We start from the raw sequence: 24,970 nt of genomic DNA on the forward strand, positions 1-24,970 counted from the left end.
CCCTTATTCTCCATAATGATGGAATTCACAGATGGCTAATACTTTTATTTTTTCATATATCCTTACTATTTGTAAAGGAAACCTTTTTATGAGTTAATACTTCATTATCCGTTTGGAGCTGTGCCGTATCTTTGTACTTTTGTCCTTCCAGGCTGTGGCCCTTTACAATTTAAGTTTCAGATCCTTTGCTTTCTTTCTTTATGTTATGTTTGCACTTTTTTTTGGTTGACAAATCAATATATAATAATTTTAAAAAAACCAAGCAGCGTATCTATTCACAGTAATCTCATAGCAAATTCATCACAATATTAAGGCTACTGGAAGGCAACCTTGGAAAAGGTTTGGGGCCCAGGCGTGGGGCCCTGTCTTTTGGGTCCCTCTTTGATCCAGCTCTCTTCTTTTGAGTGCAGATGACATTCAACTGGGGAGGAAAATCTCCCAGAAGCAGCTCACTCTGTGCCGTGAGAGTTTTGATGGCCCGGCTTCTCTCGATAACAGTTTCCTGCTGTCAGAGTCCGACGAGTATACGGAGAGGCCGAAGGCCGAAGAAGCACAAGGCGAGTCGGAGGGCGAAGCCACTGCCAAGTCAGAGCCCACCACCCCGAAAGCCAGCAGGTCCAGCATTGTCGGGGTAGCCCCTCAAGGGAGATCCCCCAAAACTGGGCGGAACCGCGCGGAGAAGTGCGTCGGCGTCCACATCTCTGGGCCTTTCTCTGTCACGGTCCCATTCCACATCACTTCCAACCTCAGTTTGTCCCGGCTAACCCGGGGGCTCGAGTGCCCTGCCCTGAGCCACTGTGCCTTGGAGAAGGACCCTCCTGAGACCTCTGAGGCCAAAGAGGACGAGCCTTCTAAGCAGAAAGAAACTGAGGAGAAGCTGGTGCCCAACGGCACAAACAAGGAAGACGCTGGAGGTAAGTAAGATGGTCTCCCCACCATTTCTTCCATCTACAAGCTGCCTTGGTGGTATAGACCAGGGGTGTGGAACCATTTTTGGCTCCATGGGCCAGATCCTTATCAGAATTGGCCCCTGAGCCAAATTTGACAACGTTCTCCCTGCCCCCCCATCTTCATTTTACCCGCCAGGGGTCTATGCAAGCCCCCTTCCTGAATCAGGAAAAAGTATGCATGGAATCCTGCAGGACTGAACCTATGCCCATCAGCTGAAGATCAGCTGTCACGAGTGGTGTCAGCTGATAGGCAGGTGAGTGTTGTTTGAGCCAAGATGGGCCTGCAGGCTAGAGGTTCTCTACTCCTGGTGGCACTTTTGGGCCTTGCTGCCAGATTCCCCAGCTTGTGTCCACTGGCGCATTACACAGCTGCATGAAGAACCATCTTCTCCTGCATGAAACCTGCCTATTCCTTAACACCACCCTTTTGAGGCTCTGCCCCAGGTGCCCCCAGTTTCAGAAGTTAAGCAGATGGCAGCAGGTGAGAGGGACTTTTCGGTGGTGGCACCCTTCTTGGGGAACTGGCCCTTCTTACAGTTGTTAGGTATTCCCAAAATAATACAGATGAACACCTGAAATGTGACATATTTAATCAATTAGAGGAATCTTGGCTGATTACCTCTATGAATCTTCATTGGTTCATCAAATAAATCTGCAAAAATGGGTATAAATAGCTCTACACATAATAAAATTAATGGGCAAATGTTAACCATGTCCACCAATTGCTACTTTGAGTATGGCTAACATGGGATGCAACCCAATAGTTCTAACTTACTAACTTACTTTGTTTTTAAGTGATGCAGACTAGAGTCAGAGCAAGTATCCCCCTTTTCTCTCACGAGGGAGGTGCTTTTTTTTTCTTCCTAAGATTGCGCTTGCCACCTGCAGTTTTCCTAAGTAGTTGCATTACAAAGAACTTGGGGCTCACCAAGGAGCTAGTCCCTGTCGCAAAGAACTGACTTGCTCTTTGCTGCTTCTTCTTATTCCCCTTATTGAAACAGATGCAAAGGCAGGAGGCCTGTCTGATTCAGAAGAGAACCAGATGTCTTTGGAGGTCCAGGACTCCTTCTCTTTCCTGGACAGCCAAGATGCCTGGCTGGGTGAAAGCATGGATGGAGACCAGCCTCGGAAGAGCACCAGCATAGCGCCTGATTTTGCAGGCAGTGGTGTGGACAGTTCCCCACTCACGGAGGACGACATGAGCAGTGGGTTCATGAATGAGATGATAGGAGGTGGGATGCAGGTGAGGTCCATGACTATGTCACCCAAAATCTTTACCTAGTTGAAAAGGCAGGTGCTCTTCCACCCCATCCTTGAGTCTCTGTCCTAGCAGGAGCTGCACATCAGCTCCTACCTGACCATTTTGGCAGCTCCAAGGTGGGAAGGGAGGGAAGAAAGAAAGGAGTCCTTTGGAGCTAGACAGCTCCTACAACCTCCATAAGCAGATACACACAACAATGCATAGAGGTCTGTGGGGGCGGGGATCCATTAATATAAAATTATGCTGCAGAAATAAAGTGCAGCATGGGGGTTGACCCTTTTATACATATTAAGTGAGTTTTTGGCATATAATCTTGCATATAATGGGTGGGGCTATTTTTTAAAAAGACAATACACAAGTGTGTTAAAAGACGTAAGCAAGTGCTCAATGGCAAAAGTGATCCAATGTGAGCAAAGCCCAGGACAGATAAAACAAAGGACTTCTTCAGGCAGTGCATAAACTATGGAACTCCCTCCCGCAGGAGGCAGCGATGGCCACCAACTTGAATGGCTTGAAAAGAGGATTGGACAAAATTGATGGCTATGCTTCGCCTCCAGGGTCAGAGGCAGCAAAGCTTCTGAATACCAGTTGCTGGAGGCCACAGGAGGGGAGAGGGTTCTTGTGCCTGGGTCCTGCTCAGGGGCTTCACAGTGAGACATCTAGTTGGCCACTGTGAGAACAAGGTGATGGGCTAAGTGGACCATTATTAACATGACTCAGCATGGCTCTTCTTAAACGGGTTGGAATAGCCAAACTTTATTTGTTTGTTTGTTTAATATAATTTATATATCGTTAGTGGGGGGGGAATCACAAAGCAGTTTACAAACAAGATAAAACAATGAAATTACAACTAGAAATTTACAGCTGTAATTTAAAACATACAGAAAATTAAAGCCACAGTAGAATAAACTAAAACACATTAAAACTCATTTTTAAAATCCATCCATAAATCCCCTTAAAACCCAGTAATTTGATTTGGGCACATGGCTTGTTTTAAATAAGTCTTTATTTTACTTTTTAATTGTACTGTATTGGTTTGGGGTTTTGCTGCCCTGGGCTTTTTTGGAAGGGAGGGCAGGAGAAAAATGTAATGAATAAAGAAACAGGCAGTTTCTTATGCTCCCTTCAGCCCCAGGCAACACAGGCCTGGGGCTGATGGGAGTTGTAGTTCAAAGAGCCTTGCTGTCTGGTGCCTAAACATATGGAGAACGGCAGGTTGTTCTATGTGTTTGCTATATCCATTATTTTTAAAAGGGCAACTGAGAAAAAAGAAAGAAAGACAGACAGACATGTGTGTTTGAACCAAAGAGGAGCCTCATTTAAAACTCTTTCTCTGCTTCCAGCTGGAGATGTTTCCAGCTGTTTCACCACTAGATTACCTGTCCATTGAGGAGTGTATGAACGAGCACTCGGAAGAGGAAGATGACCAATATTATCTGGCTGTGGGATGTTCAGATGGTGAAGAGGTTTCTAAGGAGGTTGACAGTGAAGAGGTCTATCTGAGTGCTTTTGATGACCTCAGCCCCTTAGCTGGCAAATTACAGCATTTCCAGCAGCCAGGTGAAGACCAGGCTCTTGATGAAAGCCTTCTCCCAAGGAGCACGTTGGACGATCAGCCCTTCAGTTTGGCCGGACAGCCCTCACCTGAAGACCCAGACAGCTCCCATCTCTTTGAAGTTGGCAGGGAGTCTCTCCTGGATGGCCCTCCAGTTCACGTCAGGTTAGATGATTCCCAGCTGGATCAAGATTCAGCCAATCCATCTGAAGAAGAGTTGCAGGCCTTCCCGGATTCTGATAGTGATTTCAGTCAGTTGGAAACACTCATGAAGGCTGAAGCTGAGACCACCCAGGTAGATCCAGGCTTGGCAGCATCGCAGATGGAAGGCATAAACGCCAGTGGTGAAGATGACCTGCTTCTAGGAACAGGGTGCTTGATGCATGCCAAATGCCCCGAAGGAGTTCCAGAAAACCCTGTGCAAAGATCTTCGGTTCAAGAGAATCAAAACCATGCAGCCCAACTGAGCCTTGAAAATGAGGGGGAACAACACAATGCATTAGACATTGAGCAGGTTGCAAGATCTCCTTGCATCCCCAGCATAGAGGCTGATGGATCTACCTTGGAGGTAGCTGGATTGTCTGACTGGCACCCAGACTGTAAGTTCCCATTTCAAGAGGCAGAGCAGCTACAGAAGGGAGAGACTGCTCTTCATCCTGAGGCAGCAGAAGTTCTTTCACCCCTGGATGGCTCCACAATGCACAGAGCTCCACTTTCCTCTTTGCTGGACAATTGCTCTGAAAATGTTTCTTCCGAGACGTCTCCAATGCTTGCGCTGAGTCTTGAGCCAGATGTTCCACCTGAGATAGCCCCTCCTGATGGCTCCTCGTCTGACAATTGCAATGGGTCCGAAGCCTCGTTGCTCGGGGCCCCTTCTCTGCAGGACTGCCCAGAAAGTCCTCCACAGACACCACCGCATTCAATGCTGGCGAAAGCCTCCGATGTCCTCAAGCACGACCTCTCTGACGGAAGCGTCTCCATGAGGTTGACCTCGCATGCCATCAGAGTGCAGCAGGCGAAATCTTTCCCGGTCGTGCCTCCGAAACCCCAGTTTGCCAAGATCCCTCCGTCCTTAATGCCATTATCTCCGACCAAGGACGCCTCCCTCTTGTGGTGCAGCCCACCTGTCCCAGAAAAGAACTGTAGAAACGGGATAAAAGAGGGGCCCAACGAAGGCTCCCTACGCAGGCCCCTTCGCCCAGCCAGCCTGGACGTGCATTGCAGCACCCCAGATAGCACGGAAAATGTAAAAACTCCCCCGGCTTCTTCCAAGCTGCCCACCTCTCCAGGTAACTGTCTTGGCGATTCAGGGGCCCTCCGGAAGCAGCGGAATTCCATGCCTGTGAGTTTAGAGAAATATGACAGAGATTACGAGAGCAGAGGAGGAGACGCGGTCCCAAAGCTACTGCACTCCCCACTGGACAAATGCAGCCTTTGGCCCAAGAGCAGTGATGACCTCCCTAATACAAAGTGCTCTCCGCTAGAAAGTTTGGATGAACACAGCAGCAGCACTACCACCACCAAGGGTGAAGAAGGGAAGGGTGAGCCCTCCCAAAAGCAACTTCCAGCGCCTCTATTGCTCGGCGAGGCTGGTGGGGCTGCCGCCCAGAAGCAGAGATGGGCCAGCTGGCGCAATGGGAGCAGCATGTCGTTTGACGAGGCCGTCGCTCTTGCCAAGGAGAGGCACGTGGGCCAGGCCCCAATGAGGAGGATGCAGACCTACTGTTTTGGCGACATGGAGGGGCTGCATGGTCCTCCCAGAACAGAGAAGCCTCCCCCGAACCCCAAACCTGCCCTGAAGCCTCTGGGGCAGCGGTCCCTGAGACCCCTGGCCTGCACAGGCACAGCCGCAGATGCTCTTGTCCCAGGGAAGCCGCTTCTTGCTCCAGCGTTGCCTGACATCATCCCAGAAGGCCAACTCTCTCCAAGACTGGAAGCTCTTTCCCTTCCTCAGGATCTCCCGCCAAGGAGAAGACTGAGCTTGACGAAGGCAGGGCGACGTGCGTCCAACTCGGAAGAGGTGCTTTTAGCAGCACAGCAGGAGCGGAGGTGATTTGCTTTGGCAGCTGGTTCCCAAATCTGGCCTTCAACTGTGCTGCCTGGTGCTGCTGTGACCTTGGACTTCTGCACTGATGTGGCACCTCCCCACCCACCCAATCAGGACACAAAGGATTGAAGAAGAGTCTTGCTGGAACAAAGCAACCTTAGCTAAGAATCATCTGCTTCAAGCAGAGACCAGCCAGAAGTCCACAAGCAGGGTCTGTGAAAGCAAGAACTGCAGGAGCCGCACCCATGGGAGATACAACCAAGGGCATGTCACGTGGGTGATACAAATTGGGGTAGCTGCTCAGATTTGAGTCCTGTGTGGTAGGTAGGGTGGTAGATAGTGATGTAGAATAAATGCTTTTGTGAGTGAGTAGGCTTAAATCAATGCAATGGAAATGACTAAGAGAAAAGAAAAGAAAAATGCTGTAAGTTTACCATTCTGAAATGTGCGTATCTTCTGTGCAGGCAGGCAACCCCCCTTAACTATTAACACATATTGGATGGTTGCATATAAAGCTCCCCTTTAATCAGTCTTAGCTTCTCCCAATGAATTCTGGGAAATGTAGTTTGTTACGGGTGCTGAAAGTTGTTAGGAGGCCTCTATTCCCCTCACAGCAGTACAATTCCCAGAGTACCCTGTGAGGAGGGAATGCCAGTAAAAGCACTGTAAGAACTCTAGCCTTGGGTGGGAATAGGGGGTTCTCCTAACAGCACCCTTAACGTACTACAGCTCCCTGGATTGTACAGGTCCTTTGGAGGAAGCCATGGCTGTTGAAAACTGTATCATGGTGCTTTAAATGTATGGTGTGAATGAGGCTGAAGTAGAACTGTTACATAGCCTACATCCCACTCGTTTTTTTTTTTTTTTTTAACAGAATTTATTGACATTTTCATAATATAACACAACCACTCGGTTTTTACCCTGAAGGCCTGAATGTACTTATAGACGCAAGAGACAAATGTCCGTTTAGCTCTCTCTTTAAACATGGAAGGATACTGTGCGAGATCGCTGCCTTGAAGGTTGAGGCTGTCATAATATTTTGCATACTTATTTGGAAGGAAGTCCCACTCAGCAATGTGAGACTTACTTCTAAGTATAAACACGCATAGGATTTTGCATGTAGACATGCACATGGGATCATGTATGTACCTAGGGGCTCTCAAATGTCCCAGAAGCAATAGGTGACAGTTACCAGACAAAACAGTGTTTCTCCACTATGAATTGGAAAATAAATGTCCATGCTGTCTGGTTGGTAGTAATGAATATTTGTACGTGGTTACCATGATGCTGCACTCAAGAATTTGCAGGACGTAATATGGGGACACAAGATCGCCCACATGGGCTTTGTGGATGACAGAATATCCTGGATCCTGGCACTTGGGGTGGCCTGTCCAGCCTTTGCCAACCTGGGGCGCTCCAAATGTTTTGGACTACAACTCTCATCAGCCCCAGCCAGCACATGGACACATGGTGGCTGGGGCTGATAGGAACTGTAGTCCAGAAATATCTGGAGAGCCCAGATTGGCAATGCCTGTGTTAGTCCCTCTTTCCAGTAGAGAGCCCAAAGGAATACTGTTACATGAACTTTATTCAGTAACGTTTTATCTCAGAAGTCCAGATGTTTTGCCTCATGATTCTCTTTTTTACACAGGAAAAAAGCAACAGTCTTTAACTCAAAGCATTTTCATATTCAGATGTCAAGTGCAGGCTATACTCGGTTTGTGTGTATTAAATTCAGAAAGCAGAGCATTTGAAAAACACTTATTGTGTCCGTGAGACTGTTTATTGACCCCGCTTAGGAACGGCGTGTTTAAGCGGCCTATTGGGTGACTGAAGTGTAAAAAAGATAGCGGGAAATGTATGTGGATAGCCAAATAGTACCAAGATTAGCATGCCAGCAGATAAAAACCTGTCGTGATTTGTATATGGAGAGTGGAAAAGGGGGCAGATTGGTCACTGGTGTGAGAATGGGGGTGTTACAAGGACTGAGTTGTTCCCATTTTCAAATGCTGTAAAGTGTGTGGGGTTTGTCTACTCCTAACTGGTGGCACTTCCTCATAGCAGGTTAGTGTAGAGTTAGGTCATATCCACACCATACATTTAAGGCACAATTAACACATATGGCTTTTCCCCAGAAACTCCTGGGGATTGTAGTTTACCCTTCACAGAGCTACAATTCTCAGCACTCTTAACAAACTACACTTCCCAGGATTCTTTGGGAGAAGCCATATGCTTTAAATGTGTGGGTGTGACTTTGGTGCCGCCCGTGCAGGTTTAGTGGTAGAGTCCAAAAAAATTCCAACATTAAAGTGCCATCCCAGATGTGTTAAGCAACACTTTTCTTTGTGGCTTCTTCAGCTATTCTTCAGTAGCAGCCATTGATATTTTTTGACACTTATGAAATTGTTAAAAATAGCCGCATGAACGCCATTGATAAAAGCTTGCAATATATCTTCAGGATCTTGTGATGCCTAAGCCATACTTCAACATTTGAGACAATTTGAACTAGTGGAATCTCTACTACTGGATCTACTGTGGAGGTTGGTTGGGTTAGCCTAATGCATTTTTAAAATTGCTGTGTTTTTAACAGGTGTCTTGATATTTCTTACCTGCTTCCGGGCTGGGTTACAACTAGCATGAGGTTGGCCTCAAGTGAGGGTGTTGCATTTGGGCTTTTAAATCTGTCCAGTCATGCAGTTTAGCGAGTGGACTCAAGTCAGGTTGCCACAAGTCACCCTCCCTCTGCCTAAACTTTTGTAGAGCTGGTGCAGTGTACCAGCTAAGACCTGAGCTACAAAACAGGAAATTCTTGGTTCAGATCTTGCTTCTGCCATTTACTCATTAGTTGTAGGTGAGCCATTTTGCCTCAGCCCTCTCATCTACAACAGTGTGAGGCAGGTAATGATACTGGTCTACTCTGCAGGGTGCTTGTGTAAGGGTTACAACATTTTGCACAATCTCATGCTGCTTGGTGGAAGGTGGGGCAGAGTACCATCTGCTATCACTAGGGAGAAGCATTAACATCACATCCTAATCCCAGTGGCTCTCTTTGTCACCAACAGAAGAGCAGCAACTTTGGGTTCTATTTTTGTAATGCTTTCATCTGTCAGGGGCCATTTTGAAGGAAAGGCTGGGTATAAACCTTTAAAACAAATAAAATAGTGTTTGTAAAGTGCTTTGAACATTCACAAGTGCTACACACTTGTCAATCAATACAAGTGTGCTGAAGGAAGTACTGGGGTGGAGGACAATCACAGGATACAAGTCCAAACTGGAATAATTCTTGTAATTCTAGCTGTACCCAGTTTCTTATTCCAACCTAATGCCATTTTCAGAGAAGAAAATTAACCTGACCCAAAAAGAAAAGAAAAAATTATTTGCAAGTTGCCAACAACCAATATGACCTATATGGAGCTGCTTCCTTCAAAACGAAACACAGCAAAGGCCATCGTAGTTTGCACTGGTTATGTGAACATAAGGAGATCATAAGACACTGGAGTCCTTTACCAAAAAAAAAAAAAGGATTTAACTTATGTTAAATCAACACCATAAATTTAAAACAGACACCGCACGCATTTAAAGCACATGACTTTCTCTCAAGCATCCTGGGAACTGTAGTTGTTAAGGGTGCTGGGAATTGTAGCTCTGAGAAGTCTTGAGCTTTAAATATGAGTTGAGTGTGCTTTAAATGTACATTACGGATTTGTCAAGACTCAAAGTAACCAGAGGAAACTTGTTGCCCACAACAAAGATGGCAACCCTAGGCAATGTTCCTTCCTTATTGGCTAGAGAAAATGAGCCAACCCTCGTTGGACGTTAGAAATTGACAGCTGAAGGCAGCGCCCTTCGCTAAGATGGCGGCTACCGGAAGTTAGAGACAGACATTGCGCTCCCCCTCACACCCCACTCATGGCATTGCATAACATAAGTGAATTTAAAAACATAGTTATCTAGTCGGAAGTGCAGGTGACCATGATCCGCTCCAGGACGGCGCTGGCGAGAAGAGAAAGACCCGAGCTGCCATCTTCCCCCTTCCTCCCTCCCCAAAATGGCGCCGGCGAGAAACGAAGGCCCGAGTCCCTCCCTAAGATGGCGCCTGTAAGGAAAAAAAAAATAGCCGGATCCCTCCCTAAGATGGCGGCGGCCGGAAGCGGCGGCCTTTCCCCTCACATCGTTTCCAGCCGCGACGCCCCGGGTCCCGGAACCAAGCGAGGCGGGGCTTGAGCCGCCTGCCGTGGTTGCCTCCCCGTCGAGCTGTATGGGCGGCGGCGGCGACGGAGGAGAGAGGCAGAGAGGACGGAAGAGAAAGGCTCCGCGGTGCGCATGCGCCGATCTCCATGGAGAGACAAGGGGGCGAGAGAGACGGAGAGGAGGCCAGGTAAACAGTCGCCCGCCCCCCCCCCAACCCCACCTCTGGCAAAGAAGGGGAAGGAGGAGGGGTTAATGCGGAGGGCGGGCGGTGGACAGGAGAGGGTTGGGACGGCTGGAGGCTCCGTGGTGCGGGAGGTGGCGGGGGACAGCAATGAGGAGGGGCGCGGGATTGGGCCCGGGATGGGGGTCTTTCTGGCCTCAGTTTCTCAAGGCGAGGCGGCTCTTCAGACGAGACTGGGCGGGGCTTCTCCCACGGCAGCTCCTCCCCATCCGCAGGCCTCTCCCGATATCTCTTGTATTTTGGGACTTCACACGTGCGAGGCTGCTTTTATTATTATGGGCTCGTGTCCAGCTCAGTTGCACTTGGGGATGCCAAGTGAGCCAAGTCCATTTGTTTGGTTGGGGTTGTTCTGGGTGTGACTGACGTTAAGTTGTTGTTGTTGTTCAGTCGTGTCCGACTCTTCGTGACCCCATGGACCAGAGCATGCCAGGCACGCCTATCCTACACTGCCTCCCGCAGTTTGGCCAAACTCATGTTAGTAGCTTCGAGAACACTGTCCAACCATCTCATCCTCTGTCGTCCCCTTCTCCTTGTGCCCTCCATCTTTTCCAACATCAGGGTCTTCTCCAGGGAGTCTTCTCTTCTCATGAGGTGGCCAAAGTACTGGAGCCTCAACTTCAGGATCTGTCCTTCTAGTGAGCACTCAGGGCTGATTTCTTTGAGAATGGATAGGTTTGATCTTCTTGCAGTCCATGGGACGTTAAGTAAGCAAGCTATTACCACGACGGCTCTTATGATCACCACTGTCATGTTGTTGTGAGTTTCGTCGGCTCCAATCCGAAGAGTGACTAACCCTCAGTGCATGCTTTCTCTCTCTCTCTCTCTCTCTCTCTCTCTCTCTCTCTCTCTCGTTGTTATTATTTGCATTGGTGTGCTCTTGAGGGTGGCTATGGTTGAGTGCAGCCCAGTATTACTACTACTATTGCTATTCCCATCAACAGTTTTATTGGGTCTATTCTGAATGTGACTAACGTTGGGTGCAAGCTCTTATTCGTGGTGGTGGTGGTGAATGCAGCACTGCGGACTCAGCGGTCCTCATCTCAGACCCTCCTTCAAGTGCTTCCCCCCCCCATGGGATGTCCAGAGGATGGAATAGTGCTTTTTAGTGGTGGCTCCCTGCTTGTGGAATGCTCTCCCCAGGGCACCAGACAGAAATGTAACTTTTTTTACCTGGGCTTTTGGCCTTTAATTTGAGGGGCTCTAAGTACTTGTGGCTTCTCTTAGTGGCACAGGATCCGTAAGGCCTGCCCTTCAGTTTGTGTGGATGTATTTTTTTAATTATTATTTGGTTTATTGTAACAGGTTTTACTGTTTCTACTCTGAAAACTCACTTTTGTGAGTAAAGTAACTCACTTTTGTGAGTAAAGTAGTTAATAAATATAAATATTGTTTATTTTGTTAGCTGCACAACATGGTCCCTAAGTTACCCATAATCAGGTTTTTTAAAAAATACAAAATAATAGTGTTGCTATACTAATAACAACAGTGAGTAACAACACATGTGGTGCTATATAATATTTATAGTACAGTGGTACCTCTGGTTACGTACTTAATTCGTTCCGGAGGTCCGTTCTTAACCTGAAACTGTTCTTGACCTGAAGCACCACTTTAGCTAATGGGACCTCCCGCTGCCGCTGCACCGCCACAGCACAATTTCTGTTCTTATCCTGAAGCAAAGTTCTTGACCTGAAGCGTTATTTCTGGGTTAGCGGAGTCTGTAACCTGAAGCGTATGTAACCCAAGGTACCACTGTATTGCAACAACACCTGTGCATATACAGTAGTATCTTAGAGTTTCATTGGCAAGAATGAGTAGGCCCCTTCCCTCAAGGAGCTTACAAATGAGAGTGGAGCAGGGGTAAAAAAGGGATAGGAGCCAGGGGGCACAGTTCGGGGGACAGGGCACCTGTTTTTCCACACAAAAGGCCCCTGGTTCACTTCCTGGTCAGTTAAAAGAAGGATTGGGTAGCAGACTTCTCTCTGCCTATCCTTGCTGCTGAAGACAGTAGTGGGCTAGCACAGTGTTCTTCAATCTTAGGCCCCTAGATTTGATTGGACTACAACTCCCATCATACCAATGGTCATTAGCCATTGGTCAGGAATGATGCATGCTGTAGTAAAATAACATCTGGGGAACCCACCTGATAGAAGGCAGCTTCCTTCTTATATGATCACAGGAAGGTATGCACCGGTCAAGATTGGTTGCCATCAGCTCGGAGGATCAAAGGAATGTGGTGTGGCTTTATGGGCTGTTGCTTTCCTTGGAAAAGCTGCACTTCTAACCCTCCCCCCCACCTGTGTGATGCAATGTAAGAAACTGGGATAGAAAAGCTTGGAGCCAAATGGCTTCTGGGACCTGGGTTGTTAATGCATGTTTCACGGAAATGCACATAATATTTAAAAACCCAGGGACTGGACGGGTCCCCGCCTGAGGGACATTGCCAACCAGTAAGTGTTCATATGAGTGGTTAGAGCAGGGGTCAGCAAACCTTTCCAGCAGGGGGCCGGTGCACTGTCCCTCAGACCGGGGGGGGGGGGGGCAGACTATATTTTGAAAAAAATATGAACAAATTCCTATGCCCCACAAATAGCCAAGAGATGCATTTTTAATAAAAGCACACATTCTACTCATGTAAAAACACCAGGCAGGCACCACAAATAACCCAGAGATGCATTTTAAATAAAAGGACACATTCTACTCATGTAAAAACACACTGATTCGGATGATCCAGATTTAGAAGGCAATTGGGCCGGATCCGGCCCCCAGGCCTTAGTTTGCCTACCCATAGGTTAAGTTTGCCTACCCATAGGTTACAGCAATAAGACATCGTCTCCATTGGTTGCTCTTTTCCCTTCCCTCTGGTGCCCGGGGGAGGAAATTTTGATGCAAATTGATCCCTATAATGTAATGTACTTTCACACAGTCCGCACTTGTGGGATGTTAGTTTATTACTGATTTATTTATACAGTACATGGGATGCCCATAGCTAAGTGGTAGAGCACATGCTTTGCATGCTATAATGACCCAGGTGTCCCTAGGTAGGGCTGGGAAAGACCTGTCTGAACTCTGCCACAGTGGGTGTAGAGCAGGATGAATAAAAGCAAGTTCTTCTTTACACAGCTCATAGTTAAACTGTGGAACTCCCTCCCATAGGACACAGTGATGGCCACCAACCTGAATAGCTTTAAGAGAGGATTGGAAAAATTCTTGTCACAGATAAACATGTGCCAGTTATTTCCAGGTTAGGCTACTGTAAGGTGCTCTACATGGGGGCTACCCTTGAGAAATGTCTGAAATTTGCAATTGGTCCCGAAAATTAAGAGTGCTGCTGGGAACTTGGTTGCATGATACATCCGTTGCAATGCCTCCCAGTTCGTTGCCTGACCCAGTACAAGGCACTGGTTCTTACCTTTTAAAGCCATAAATGGGTTTGGGACCAGCAGCTCCACCCTGTGAACCAGCTTGCGGGGTGGTTTCTGCATCCCTGTGAGGCATGTGGAAACTAAGGGCCTGGCATAGAGCATCTTCGTCAGTGGTGCCCAGGCTGGACATTGGGAGATCCAGCTTACCACTTAAAGCCTTTTAGTGAGAAGTCAAAATGCTTTCCGGGCATTTCATGGAAATACTTACAGCTTTTGACTGTTCTGCTTGTTGGTCCTTTTGCATTTTGCGTAAGGATGGACAGATTGTTTGGTGCTTCTGTTCTTAGAATTCTGAGCCACCCAGGGAGGTTCCAGGATGGTGGAAAGAGCACTGTGGAAATAAATGAATATTACAGAGAGCATTTTTAACCAAAAGCTTAAATTTGAGAGCACCGGAGCATTGAAAGAAGGGCAAAATTGCTTAGCTTTGGTAATAGCATTATTATTAGTGTGTGAGGAAATGAGGCAGCAGAACGTCAGGCATCATGTTCACAAATCTATGTTTTCCTTCACAGGGTCTGGATGAAGCAGTTGTGAAGCAGTGGAAGACTAAAAACCCAGGCTCCAGTCTTCTGATGCATAGTGGAGTGAAGAAATGAAGGGGTGAGAGAGAGAGAGGATGCCTCTGAATATATTTTGCTTCCTGTGGGGGAGCAGTGGGGCGGGGCGGGGCGGCTCTTAGTCTCAGGCCCTGTTTGGGGGCTTCCTGGGGGTATCCGCTTTGCTTCAGGTACTGGACTAGCCACAGGGCTCTTCTTATGAGAGTGAGTGAATGGCCCCACAAGTTTCTGAGATAAATTCTGCGTGTAAACAGTAGCAGGGCTATTAGGTCTAGGGGCTGATAGTTCCCTTTTCCTCCCGCTCCCAGGACAGTAGCCCTGCCAAGGGAGTCCAGCATCCTGGGGCCAAACAAAAGATTGTGGTGAGCCCACAAAAGCAGGCCTCCCCTCATTCATCCTTGGCCAAAGGCATATTGCCTCTCTCCTTGAAGCATTGGACAGATTCATGCAGCATAAGGCTATAAATGGCTCCTAGCCAGGAAGGCAATGCTCTGCCTCCATGGTCAGAGCCATAGGAAGGAGGAGTGCTCTTGAGCTCAGGTCCTGCTTGCCTAACCTCCCTCACAGGGTTTTTGGGAGGATAAAGTTGGGTCGGGGAGAACTATGTGCTCCACCTTGAGCTCCTTTGAGGAGAAGTGGGATATAAATGTAACAAATACATGAAATAAATTACGTTCCACTTTCTGATACTGTTTTTAAATGCTGTAAGCCCCCTTCAGTCCCAACTTGAGAGCAAGGCGAGATAAAAACACATTAAACAACATCAGCCTCCAAGGTCTGGTGCATGTGAAGCAGGGTGTCTGCTGAAGGTCCCTTCTAAATAAGGGAGCCCCGCCCTCCTTCTGTAGCCGGCCACCCTCAAGAAAGAAGCAGAAAGGCAGATGCACACAGCCCAAATACTGTTTTGGGGCTCCTGGGTTTTCCTCTTATGTGCCTTCCTTTTTTCTCTTTCTTGGCAGACAGCAGAAAGCGGTAGAGACGGAAGAGGGCACTGTGCAAATCCAGGAAGGTGAGCACCCACCCACACCTGCTGCTCTTGCTTCCGGCCTCTCCACCTCCACCCCGCCCCATTGCCTCCCACTCCCCAAAAGCTAAACAGTAATCTGCTAGTGGAGATTCCCCTCCACTCCCTTCTAATCTTCTGGTACAGTGCTCCGCTGGTTGTGCGGGTGGATTTAGAATGTTCCTGCCTGGGCAACGCTTAATGAGCAAATGTGTCCATCTCTCTTCCCCGGGCGGCATCCCCTTCCCTTCTTTCCTTAAGGGGCAGTGGCGACAGGCGAAGATCCCACCAGTGTGGCCATTGCTAGCATTCAATCAGCTGCTACCTTCCCTGATCCCAACATCAAATACGTCTTCCGGACAGAAAATGGGGGCACTCAGGTAAGACACTTAGCGGATTCCCCTTGTACCGCTGGTTTTGTTTCCTTTGGAGTGGGTTGGTGGGTGTGCAATATAGTGGCTCTGTTATTCCTTGATGGTCAGAGGCAGCAGTACCCCCCACAGAAGCCACAAGAAGTGAGAATACTCTTGTGCTTGTCTCCTGCTCGCGGGTTTATTCACAAGCATCTGATTGCCCACTGCAAGAACATTTGCCTGATCCAGTACTGTTATTCTCATGTTCTTGCCACTATCTATTCTCTCTACTTCGCCCCTAACTCAGCACACACATCCCATCTCGTTTCCAAGCATTTCTGAAAAATAGACTAAAAACAGTAGGTGTTCATAAAAATGGGGATTGGGTGCCTGTGCTGCCCTGTCCAGTGTGTCCAGAGACATGTGGAAGACCCCCATCTTTGCTCTGCTGAAGTGCTCTGTCCTTCTACCTTCTGGAAGTCCAAGGTGACCAAATCATAAGGAGACTTAGCCATGGTGCCTCCCTGTCTCCAGCATGCAGGGACTCGTATCCTCTCAGGCTGGTCCTGTGTGTTCCCCCTTGTAGGCATGAGCCGCCTGTTGTGCAGATGCAGTATGGGGGCATCCCAGAACTGCATCCTGGAGAAAGAGGCCAAGCCAAACAATTTGCAGGGGTCCTGCTAGCTCTTGCGGTTATTTCCAACAAGGCTCAGGGAAGTGATAGGAGTCTTATTTTTTTATTTTTTTAATACATTTGTTAGATCCCAGCCCCTAATTTAGAATGCTCAGCATGGTGTGGATGTTTCTGCTCCTCTGCACATTTGGGAAGGGCCATAGCTCAGTGGTAGAACATATGCTTTGCTTGCAGAAGGTCCCAGGTTCAATCCCTGGCTATATCTGGGAAGGACCCTTGCCTGAAACTCTGAAGAGCTGCTGCCAGTCAGTTTAGGCAGTACAGTCGTACCTTGGTTGCCGAACACCTTAGAACTCGTACGCTTCGGCTCCCGAATGATCAAAAACCGGAAGTGAGCGTTTCGCTTTCTGAACGATTTTCAGAAGCTGGATGTCTGGCACGGCTTCCGTGGCTTCCGATTGGCTGCAGGAAGCTCCTGCAGCCAATCGGAAGCCACACCTTGGTTTTCGAACAGTTCCGGAAGTCAAACGGAATCCCGGAACGGATTCTGTTTGAGAACCAAGGTACAACTGTACTGAGCTACATGGACCAAATGGCATGACTCCGTGTAAGGCAACTTTCTATGCCCCCCCCCCGCCCCCTTGCAAGAAGGTAGCTAGGCTAGGGTAGGTTAAAGCATGTGTCATAGGCTCACCCAGTCAACCCCATGGTTCAGCAGGACTCTGAACCTGCGTCTCCTGGCTGGAGCTGATGAGGGTTTGGAGGGGGGCAGATTGGCAAAGACTGCTCTTGCCACTAAGCACTGGCTCTGTTAACGATGTCCCCCCCTTTGCTCTTTTCACCAGCTGATGTACAGGGTGATTCAGGTAGCCGAGGGGCAGCTGGATGGGCAGACGGAGGGGACTGGGGCCATCAGCGGTTATCCTGCAACACAGTCCATGACACAGGTGAGTCAGCAGAGGAAATGGTGACATTGCCAATCTGCTCTATGCAGTCATCCTTTCTGGCTGAGCTGTTAGCTCTGCTCCTCTGGCCCCAGGTGGTTTGTGGCTGGTGAAACAGGCTCCTTGAGGCTTATGGGCAGGAGGTGGATATTCTGCAGGCACATTCACCCCAATTCCGCAGCTTGAATAATTTAGGTACGGCTGCAGGTAGTTAGTGCATTTGCAGCGTTCAGCGTCTGCTAGTCAGTACGAAGGGCCAAAGGGTGATTCCATGTGGGGCTTAATTCGTAAATGGGTTGTTGAGATCTTGCAAATGGGTCATTGGCAAGAGGAGTTTTTCTTCTTACTGGGTTTTCACTGGAAATAGTATATCTGAAATAAAATAGGGGGTGGGGATATAGGCTGGCATATTTTTGCTGTTCATATTGTGTGGACTCTCAAAATCTTGCAGGCATGTGGCACCCCCAGTCCAACAGAAAGAGCCCACCTGGAAGCACCCAAAGAATGACAAGGAATCCTTCTTAGCCCCTCCCCTTCCCTTTGGCTTTTCCATAGCTCATAAGGACTAGAACCTTGTTTCATAAAACCAGGCTGCTGAATATCCAATAACTGCCTCTGCCCCCTCGCTTCTTGCATCTAAGGTACCTTTGAAGATATAACCAGCTCAATCCAAGCAGTTGTGATGCTGTTGGGGTGTTTGTGAAGGGTATCACTGGACCACGTTCCTCAGTTTTGTTGAATTAATTCAACTAAATAAGTTTTAATTAGATTTTGGAAAACAAATGTACAATTAGTTGCTACTGTTTAGAATTTTGTGTGTGTTACTTCGCCAGTGGATTGTCCAAACTTCTGTTTTGAATGATGCTTTTATAGAGTAGGGTAGAGTGAGACTAGGGATGAGTTTATGGAACCAGGGGGGTGGTTGCCTGAAAAGGTTTGGGAACCACTGTGCTAGACTGAAGGTTCTGAACCCTCCTGCGTCGATTTTGCACTTGTGCCTTGGGCTTCAGTACAAAAGCAGTGTAGGAAGAGCATCTCAAAGGAGGGGCATCCTGAGAGAATAGCACCATTGTCTGTCTCTCTGGCTTTGCCTGAGATGGATACCTGCCCAAGTATTTGTTAAGGTAGATGTATCTGAAGGAGGCTCCTCTCTTCTCCTCCTCCTCCCAGGCTGTCATCCAGGGCGCATTTACCAGCGAAGATGCCGTCGAGACAGAAGCTGCAACCACGGAGACGCACTACACATACTACCCTGCCACTGCAGTGGCTGACACCAGCACGTCTGCCGGGGCAGGGACCACAGCCACAGCCGTGGTGACGACCCAGAACTCAGATGCCCTGCTGGGGCAAGCGACGCCAACTGGCACAGGTCAGTTGGGTTGGGCTACCTGCAAGAACGACTAGGGCCACCCCTCCCCTCCCCAGGAGCCAGCTGGCAAGTTCAACTTACTTAGCCCCTTCCCATGGGAAATGGAGTTGCTCCCACCTCTGTGCTCACTACGGGGTTTCCATGTCAAGATGGGGCCGTTTTGGCCATCTCAGGTTGTGCGAATGAATCGGAACGATGTCGCGCATCTAAACTGGTCGTCGCAGAGCACGAGTGGTGAGGTTAGGAGTCTGGGTTACACAGGTTGGACACGGATTTCGGGAAACAAGCTCCCATTCCTACAGATTGGGGAAACCCAGTTTCAGATCGCACTGCAGAATGTGAAGGTGCTACGCAGTCATGTTAATATCCTCACCACCACCACTTCTCCTCACTTAGAACTAGGGCAGCTTGCTTGGTCATCAGTTTCATGGGAGCTCCTTCAGAGCTGTGCTGCTCTTCTCTACAACTCTTGTCTTGTTTTGAATTGCACAGGGCAGTTTTTTGTCATGATGTCGCCACAGGAGGTTCTGCAAAGTGGGACGCAGAGGTCCATCGCACCCAGGACTCACCCTTATTCACCGTGAGTGCTCTCCTTCCCTGTCGCATGCCAGTCTCTAAAGTTCTTCCTTTATTCGGGGGTGGGGCACAGTTTCCTTGAGTGTCTGATGGCTTCCCAGCCTGGAAGGGGGGCTGCTGAGAGTCTCCTCCTGTCTCTGGAAATCTGAATGGGAAACCCAGTGCGAAACTGTGTGTTTTTGACTCCCTCAGGAAGTCTGAAGCTCCACGAACGACCCGAGATGAGAAACGTCGGGCGCAGCACAATGAAGGTGAGTAGGAACTGTTTTGCTAATGAATGTGATCCTTGAATTTAGCCACACTGTTCCATGAGGAGAAGTTGCTTGGAGTGCTGACTGCCTTGCACCCCTTTGTAGGAGGATCTTTTTGCAGGGTGTACTGCAGCACTGCAATCTGTTCAGCATCTTGAAGGAGATTGGTCCACATCCCACCGTTCTAGTATGCCGATCATTCTTCTACCTCGTGCTCAATTATTGTTTTGTTTGAATTCTTAGTAGGTCTGAGGCCTACCCGTAGGCTTACATACTAAAAACACATGGGAAAGGGTGTATTGTACATGTGCCATGGCTTCCAAACTGGGCTTGTACTTCTCCATATGCTCTGAATCCCACCACCTTTGGTGCTGCCTTCTTCCTCCTCTTCATTTCGGAAAGTTGGGTGGTGGTAAAGCTTGCCGGGCTCTTGGTTTAACACAGCAACAATGGGCTCCCGTGGACCAGAGGATCTCCCCTGTCTGAAGTAATTTGGCAAGGGCAGCAATGGCCAAGGTTGACTGGTATGATTTTAGTGATGACTTGCGCTTTCCTAGCTGCTGTACTTACGGCCTCTTGTAATTTTTCATTATTTCTTTTAATTGTTGACAACTACGTTTCTTTCTCTTTTTCCTTTTGAAGTTAAAGGAGAGTCGTGTTCTCTCTCCTGATCCCCATGTATGCTATCTTGCTCACAACTTCTGTAGCATACCCTGTTTCTCCCCCTCCCCCACCTCATATATTATCTTGCCTGGTATGTTCTAAAAAAAAAAGAGATTCCCTCTAAAGAAATCCTCCAAGGGTGTAAAGATGTCGCTCCGTATGCCAGTATATGTTCACATCTCATCCTCCAGGGATTTTATTCTGAGTTCTAAAGTATTTCCAAGCCTGGCTAAAATTCTGGAAAAGCTAGTAAGACCTTTTGAAGTATTTGAGTTTTGTTCGGTTGCAGGTTATAATCCATCAAGAGGTGGGACCCGGCTGGCCACCTTAAATAGAGAGTTGTGTATGTAGAATGACCAGTGGTAGGCCAGGAGGCAGGGGGTCATTTTGGGCTAGCCAAAAGGCTCTTCTTGAGGAATACCGAGTGCTTTTTCACATAGGGCATAGCTAAACTATGGAACTGACTCCCGCAGCAGGCAGTGACAGCCACCAAATTGGATGACTTTAAAAAAGGATTGGACAAATTCTTGGAGGAGAAAGCTACAAATGGGTACTCAGCATGATGGTGATGCTGGGAGGCCGTCATGATTTCAAATACCAGTTGCTAGAAACCACAGGAAGGGAGAGTGCTCTTTTGCTTGCAAGTTTCCCAGAGGCATTTGGTTGGCCGCTGTGAGAACAGCATGCTGGACTAGGTGGGCCCAGCAGGCTCTGTTGATGATGTTTATCTTTCCATCTCTTCCAGTGGAGCGCAGGCGCAGGGACAAGATCAACAACTGGATTGTGCAGCTGTCTAAGATTATCCCTGACTGTTCCATGGAGAACACCAAGTCTGGGCAGGTAAGGGGGCTTGAACTGGCCTTCTGTAGGAGCAGAAACAGTCTGGGGCCGGTTATAGAAAGGCCCCAGCAGGGTGCCAGCCCTTGACTTCAGGCTCGCTCAGTGTCAGCTGCTTGCCATTCTAATTTCCACAGTGCCCTGGCTTGATGCCATGTTGACTGCACCAGGGCTTTCTGTGTAATCTTAAAATGGTCGGCACATCACTGAGGGATCGAAAATGCCAGAAGGGGCTCTGCCTGAGGGAGCTGACCTGAGCTCAGCACCCTCTCAAACATTCTGCCTACCAAACTTCAAAATCTTGTCTCCAGAACTCTACTCTGCACATCAAGGAAATTACTCATTTTGGCGTTTAGTAACCCATGGTGGTGTCAATATCAAGCAGTCTATTTGCATGTGCATGGATTAAAAAACATATAGGTGCAAAACAGGAGCTGTTGGGTGAAACAGCAGCCATCAGTTGCTTCGGATGCCTTGTAAAAGCATACCTGTTTGCCCAGACTCTCCCTGACCCCAGAAGATTGGACCCTGTTTTGTGTGTTTCAATCCCTTTAATGCCTTTTAAAATTCCTTTTTACAAGCTTTGCTGCTGCTTTGTTTTGGGTGGGTTGTATTTTTTCTGTTAATTCTGTTGCTTTTCTATTGTTCACAACTCAAAGTTTTTTAAAACATTTAAGTGGCTTATAAGAGCTTTTGAATAGAATCTTTTTTAAAAAACGATCCCAGGATCTGTCTTGTCACCCCATCAGGAGGAGTCCCCTGCTTCCATCTTCACCTGGTGTAGGAATTGTTTGGTTACCTGGAAACTGACATGGGTGTCTTTCCTCTCACACACCTGCCTTAACTTGTTGCAGCACCAGGCAGCAAAAGTTGTGCTGTTTTTAACATTTCTAGGCAGGAGGAGGCAGTTTTCCAGTCTTCAGGGAAACGGCACACTGGGATGGGTGGAAGGGGGAAGGGGTTGAAGAGAGAAGGCAGCCATGAACTGCCAAGTGTTCCCACCTGAAGTGTCAGGGGCTGGTACTACCCTGGGGCCTCCTCCCTGGGCCCCCAGGTCAATCACTTGCTTTCACTGCAGAGCAAAGGAGGGATCCTCTCCAAAGCTTGTGACTACATCCAGGAGCTGCGGCAGAGCAACATTCGTCTCTCCGAGGAGCTGCAGGGCTTGGACCAGCTACAGATGGACAACGAGGTCTTGCGGCAACAGGTAAGGCTGGCCAGAAGGGGGGCAGGGTGTGGATGTTTTTCTACCAGAAGGGGAGAAGTAGTGGGGGAGCTCCTTAAGGGGATGGAACTGGCATGGCAGGGGCTCTTCCAGCAGAGTCTGCCTATTGCTTGCAGCGGTATGTATGTATGTATGTATGTATGTATGTATGTATGTATAGGAACATAGGAAGTTGCCTTGTGTGGAAAGCACTGGTCTTTCTAGCTCAGTATTGACACAGGGATTTCTGGCAGGCGTCTCTCTCCCTGGAGATGCTACTGGGCATTGAACTTGGGTCCTCCTCGATGCAAAGCAGATGCTCTCCACTGAGCTGCAGCCCTTCCCTTAGCATGTAGGGACATAGGAAGCTGCCATATACTGAGGCAAAATCATTGGCCCATCTAGCTCAGTATTGCCTGCACTGATTAGCAACAGCAGCTCTCAGGCGTTCGAGGCAGAGGATATTCCTAGCCCTGTCTGCAAATTGAACCTGGAGAGGAACGGCAAACCAAGCTGATGGACTATGCCGCAATAGCAAAACTGACTGGAAAACTCAGAAACTAAGATGACAAAAACTATAAAAGAATGGGGGAAATTTATAAGCTACTTAGGAGACCACTGTAAGCAGATGGAAACATTGGCAGGATTTTGATTTCACTTGCAGTGTAACAATTACCATGGATAATATGGATTCATTAATAATAGAGTATGGAAGAATATGCAGTTTTAAATGTTCAAAATAGGACCCCATGGAGAGGGTGGGGGGAAGTCCCGAAATTTGGAGGAATCTCTGTATGTGGATATTTTATATGGATTTTTATAACGTTGTATATGTGAAACCAAATAAAAATGCTTTTTTAAAAAATGATTTCAAAATGAACCTGGGACCTTCTGCATGCAAGGCAGGCGCTCTGCCACGGAGCTGAGGCCCTTCCCTGCTTCCTTTCTCCCTCTGCAGGTTGAAGACCTGAAAAACAAGAACCTGATCTTGCGAGCGCAGCTGCGGCAGCACGGCGTGGAGGTCATAATCAAGGACAGCCACTGATAAGCCACCACTGACCAAGGGCCCTCCTCGCCCTCCTCATCCTCCTCCTCCTCCGGCACAGCAGCCAACGGGGGTCCTGTGCCTCGCCGGTGCTTCCACGCCAGGCCCCCTTCCTTGTTGTACAGACCCAGTGAGCAGCGCTGTTGCTCCCGGGCCAGGGAGCTGGGCTGGGCTGGGCTCAGCTCAGGACACTTGCCTCTGCCCAGCGCTATCTCTCTCTGATGGCCCGGGACCTGGCTTGCCCCCTTGAGCTTAGACGCTGCCTCTCGACAAAGTCCTCTGCCTTGATACGACCCTAATCAGTTCCTGGGTCGTGACCTTTTCTCTCTTTCTCTCCTCCCTTTGAACAGCACCTCCCACCTGTGCGCTCGACACACCTCCCGCTGTGTCCGTGCATGCGATATTATGTAGACATGTTGCACGTCCCCCGTTTCTCCCTCACGCCGCCTATAGTCCCTGCCTCCACAGCACTGCCCATCTCCGGGCACCTTACACTTTGTGAGCGTGGAGAGCCGAGAGTCTTCCTCTCCCCCAACCCTGTGGCTCTCCGGCCCAAACCAGCCAGTAGGAGGAACCCTTTACACCGCAGAGACAGCCTCACACACTCCTCCCCTTCTTGGCTGGCCACCTAGTTCTGCCACTGGGCTTCCAGTCAAACAGCTGCAGGCCTGATATGGCCCTGAAAACCCTCCCGAGAGCCTGGGCTTGCAGTGAAGACAAGCCTGCCACAGCCTCCCCCTTTCTTTGCTCCACACCCTGGAAGGTGATTTAACGTTGCTCTCGTGCCGTGGAAGCCGTTTGCCAAGGAGGTGAGTGTGGGCCGAGAGCAGCAGTAGCTGTCCTTCCATCTCAGGTGATTGGACAACTGGTTGGGGTGATGCTTCTCTTTTTTTGTTCCCCCCCCCCTGTTTTTTTTTTTTAAAAAAATAAGTCTGGATTAAAAAAATAAAGTAATGGAAAAGCAGGTGGGTGTTCTGTGTTCTGGCTTGCGGATGAGTGTCAAGTCTCCTCTTGCAGCGGTGGGGAGGACATCGAGTTTGGTCCTGCCAAAATATGGGGCAGTACTGGTGAAGCAGCTGGACAGATCTCCTGCCTAGAGCGCTGGCCTTGAACTGGTGGGTTGGGATATTGAAGAAGGATATTGACAAGTCAGCGCATTTGCGGAAGAGGTTGACCAAAGTGATTAAGGTAACCAAGCCTTGTGAAGTCTGGTCAAGGGAGTTTGGGGATGTTTTGCCCGGAGAAGATGAGACCGAGAAGTGATGTGATAGCCATCTTCAAACATCCGAAGTTGGAATATGGAGGAAGTTTGTGTTCTGCCACTGAGGACAGGACCCAAACCAACTGATTTAAATGACAAGAAAGGTGATTCTGACTAAATATCAGGAGGAACTTTCTGACAAAAAGAGCCGCTTGACAGTGGAACAAAGTCCTTCAAAAGGTGGTGGACTCTCCTACCCTGGAAGTTTTTTAACAGTGGTTGGATGGTGATCTGTCTTTAACTGTGGTTTTTGGACTAGACAACCCTTGGTTGTATGACCCACTACTAGGTCATGGTCTGAACCAAAGTGGTTGCAACAACGTTGTTGTTGTTGTTGTTGTTGTTGTTGTTGTTGTTGTTGTTGTTGCAACAGCATTGTTGTTGTTGTTGTTGTGTTGTTGTTCTAACACCATACACCAGTGTGGTGAAGTGGTTAGTGTGTTGGCCTAGAACCTTGGGAGGCCAGGGTTCAAATTCCCACTTGCCCATGAAACTTTCTGGGCCAACTTGAGCCTAATCTAACCTACCTCACAGGGTTCTTGTGGGGATCAAATGAGGAGAGGGGGAGAGCCATGTATACCACCTTAAGCTTCTTAGAAAAAG

General features: G+C 48.5%; 2 protein-coding genes across 4 annotated transcripts in view; both read left to right on the forward strand.

Moving 5' to 3' along the window:
• The window catches only part of ARHGAP30 (Rho GTPase activating protein 30), a 33,041-nt gene extending 26,376 nt beyond the window's left edge, over positions 1-6,665 (forward strand). For both annotated transcript variants that reach the window (XM_033174986.1, XM_033174987.1), the window contains exons 10-12: positions 411-914; positions 1,952-2,193; positions 3,555-6,665. In XM_033174986.1, the coding sequence (XP_033030877.1) occupies positions 411-914; positions 1,952-2,193; positions 3,555-5,819 (3,011 nt within the window). In that variant the 3' untranslated portion in view covers positions 5,820-6,665. The remainder of the gene's footprint in view (positions 1-410; positions 915-1,951; positions 2,194-3,554) is intronic.
• A 3,347-nt stretch (positions 6,666-10,012) lies between these two features.
• USF1 (upstream transcription factor 1) lies at positions 10,013-24,016 on the forward strand. Of its 2 annotated transcripts, none has more exons than XM_033174602.1 (11): positions 10,013-10,191; positions 14,183-14,270; positions 15,187-15,236; positions 15,492-15,610; positions 17,063-17,164; positions 18,332-18,530; positions 19,023-19,110; positions 19,299-19,357; positions 20,766-20,860; positions 21,936-22,064; positions 23,020-24,016. In XM_033174602.1, the coding sequence occupies exons 2-11, from the start codon at positions 14,263-14,265 to the stop codon at positions 23,104-23,106; spliced, it is 936 nt and encodes a 311-aa protein (XP_033030493.1). In that variant the 5' UTR covers positions 10,013-10,191; positions 14,183-14,262; the 3' UTR covers positions 23,107-24,016. The 2 variants fall into 2 exon arrangements, with proteins under 2 accessions (XP_033030493.1, XP_033030494.1); XM_033174603.1 differs by having other exon boundaries at positions 10,014-10,191; positions 15,498-15,610; positions 23,020-24,015.
• The last annotated feature ends 954 nt before the right edge of the window (positions 24,017-24,970 follow it).

The sequence above is a fragment of the Lacerta agilis genome, chromosome 17 (genome assembly GCF_009819535.1).
Source record: "Lacerta agilis isolate rLacAgi1 chromosome 17, rLacAgi1.pri, whole genome shotgun sequence".
NCBI classification, from domain to species: domain Eukaryota; kingdom Metazoa; phylum Chordata; class Lepidosauria; order Squamata; family Lacertidae; genus Lacerta; species Lacerta agilis.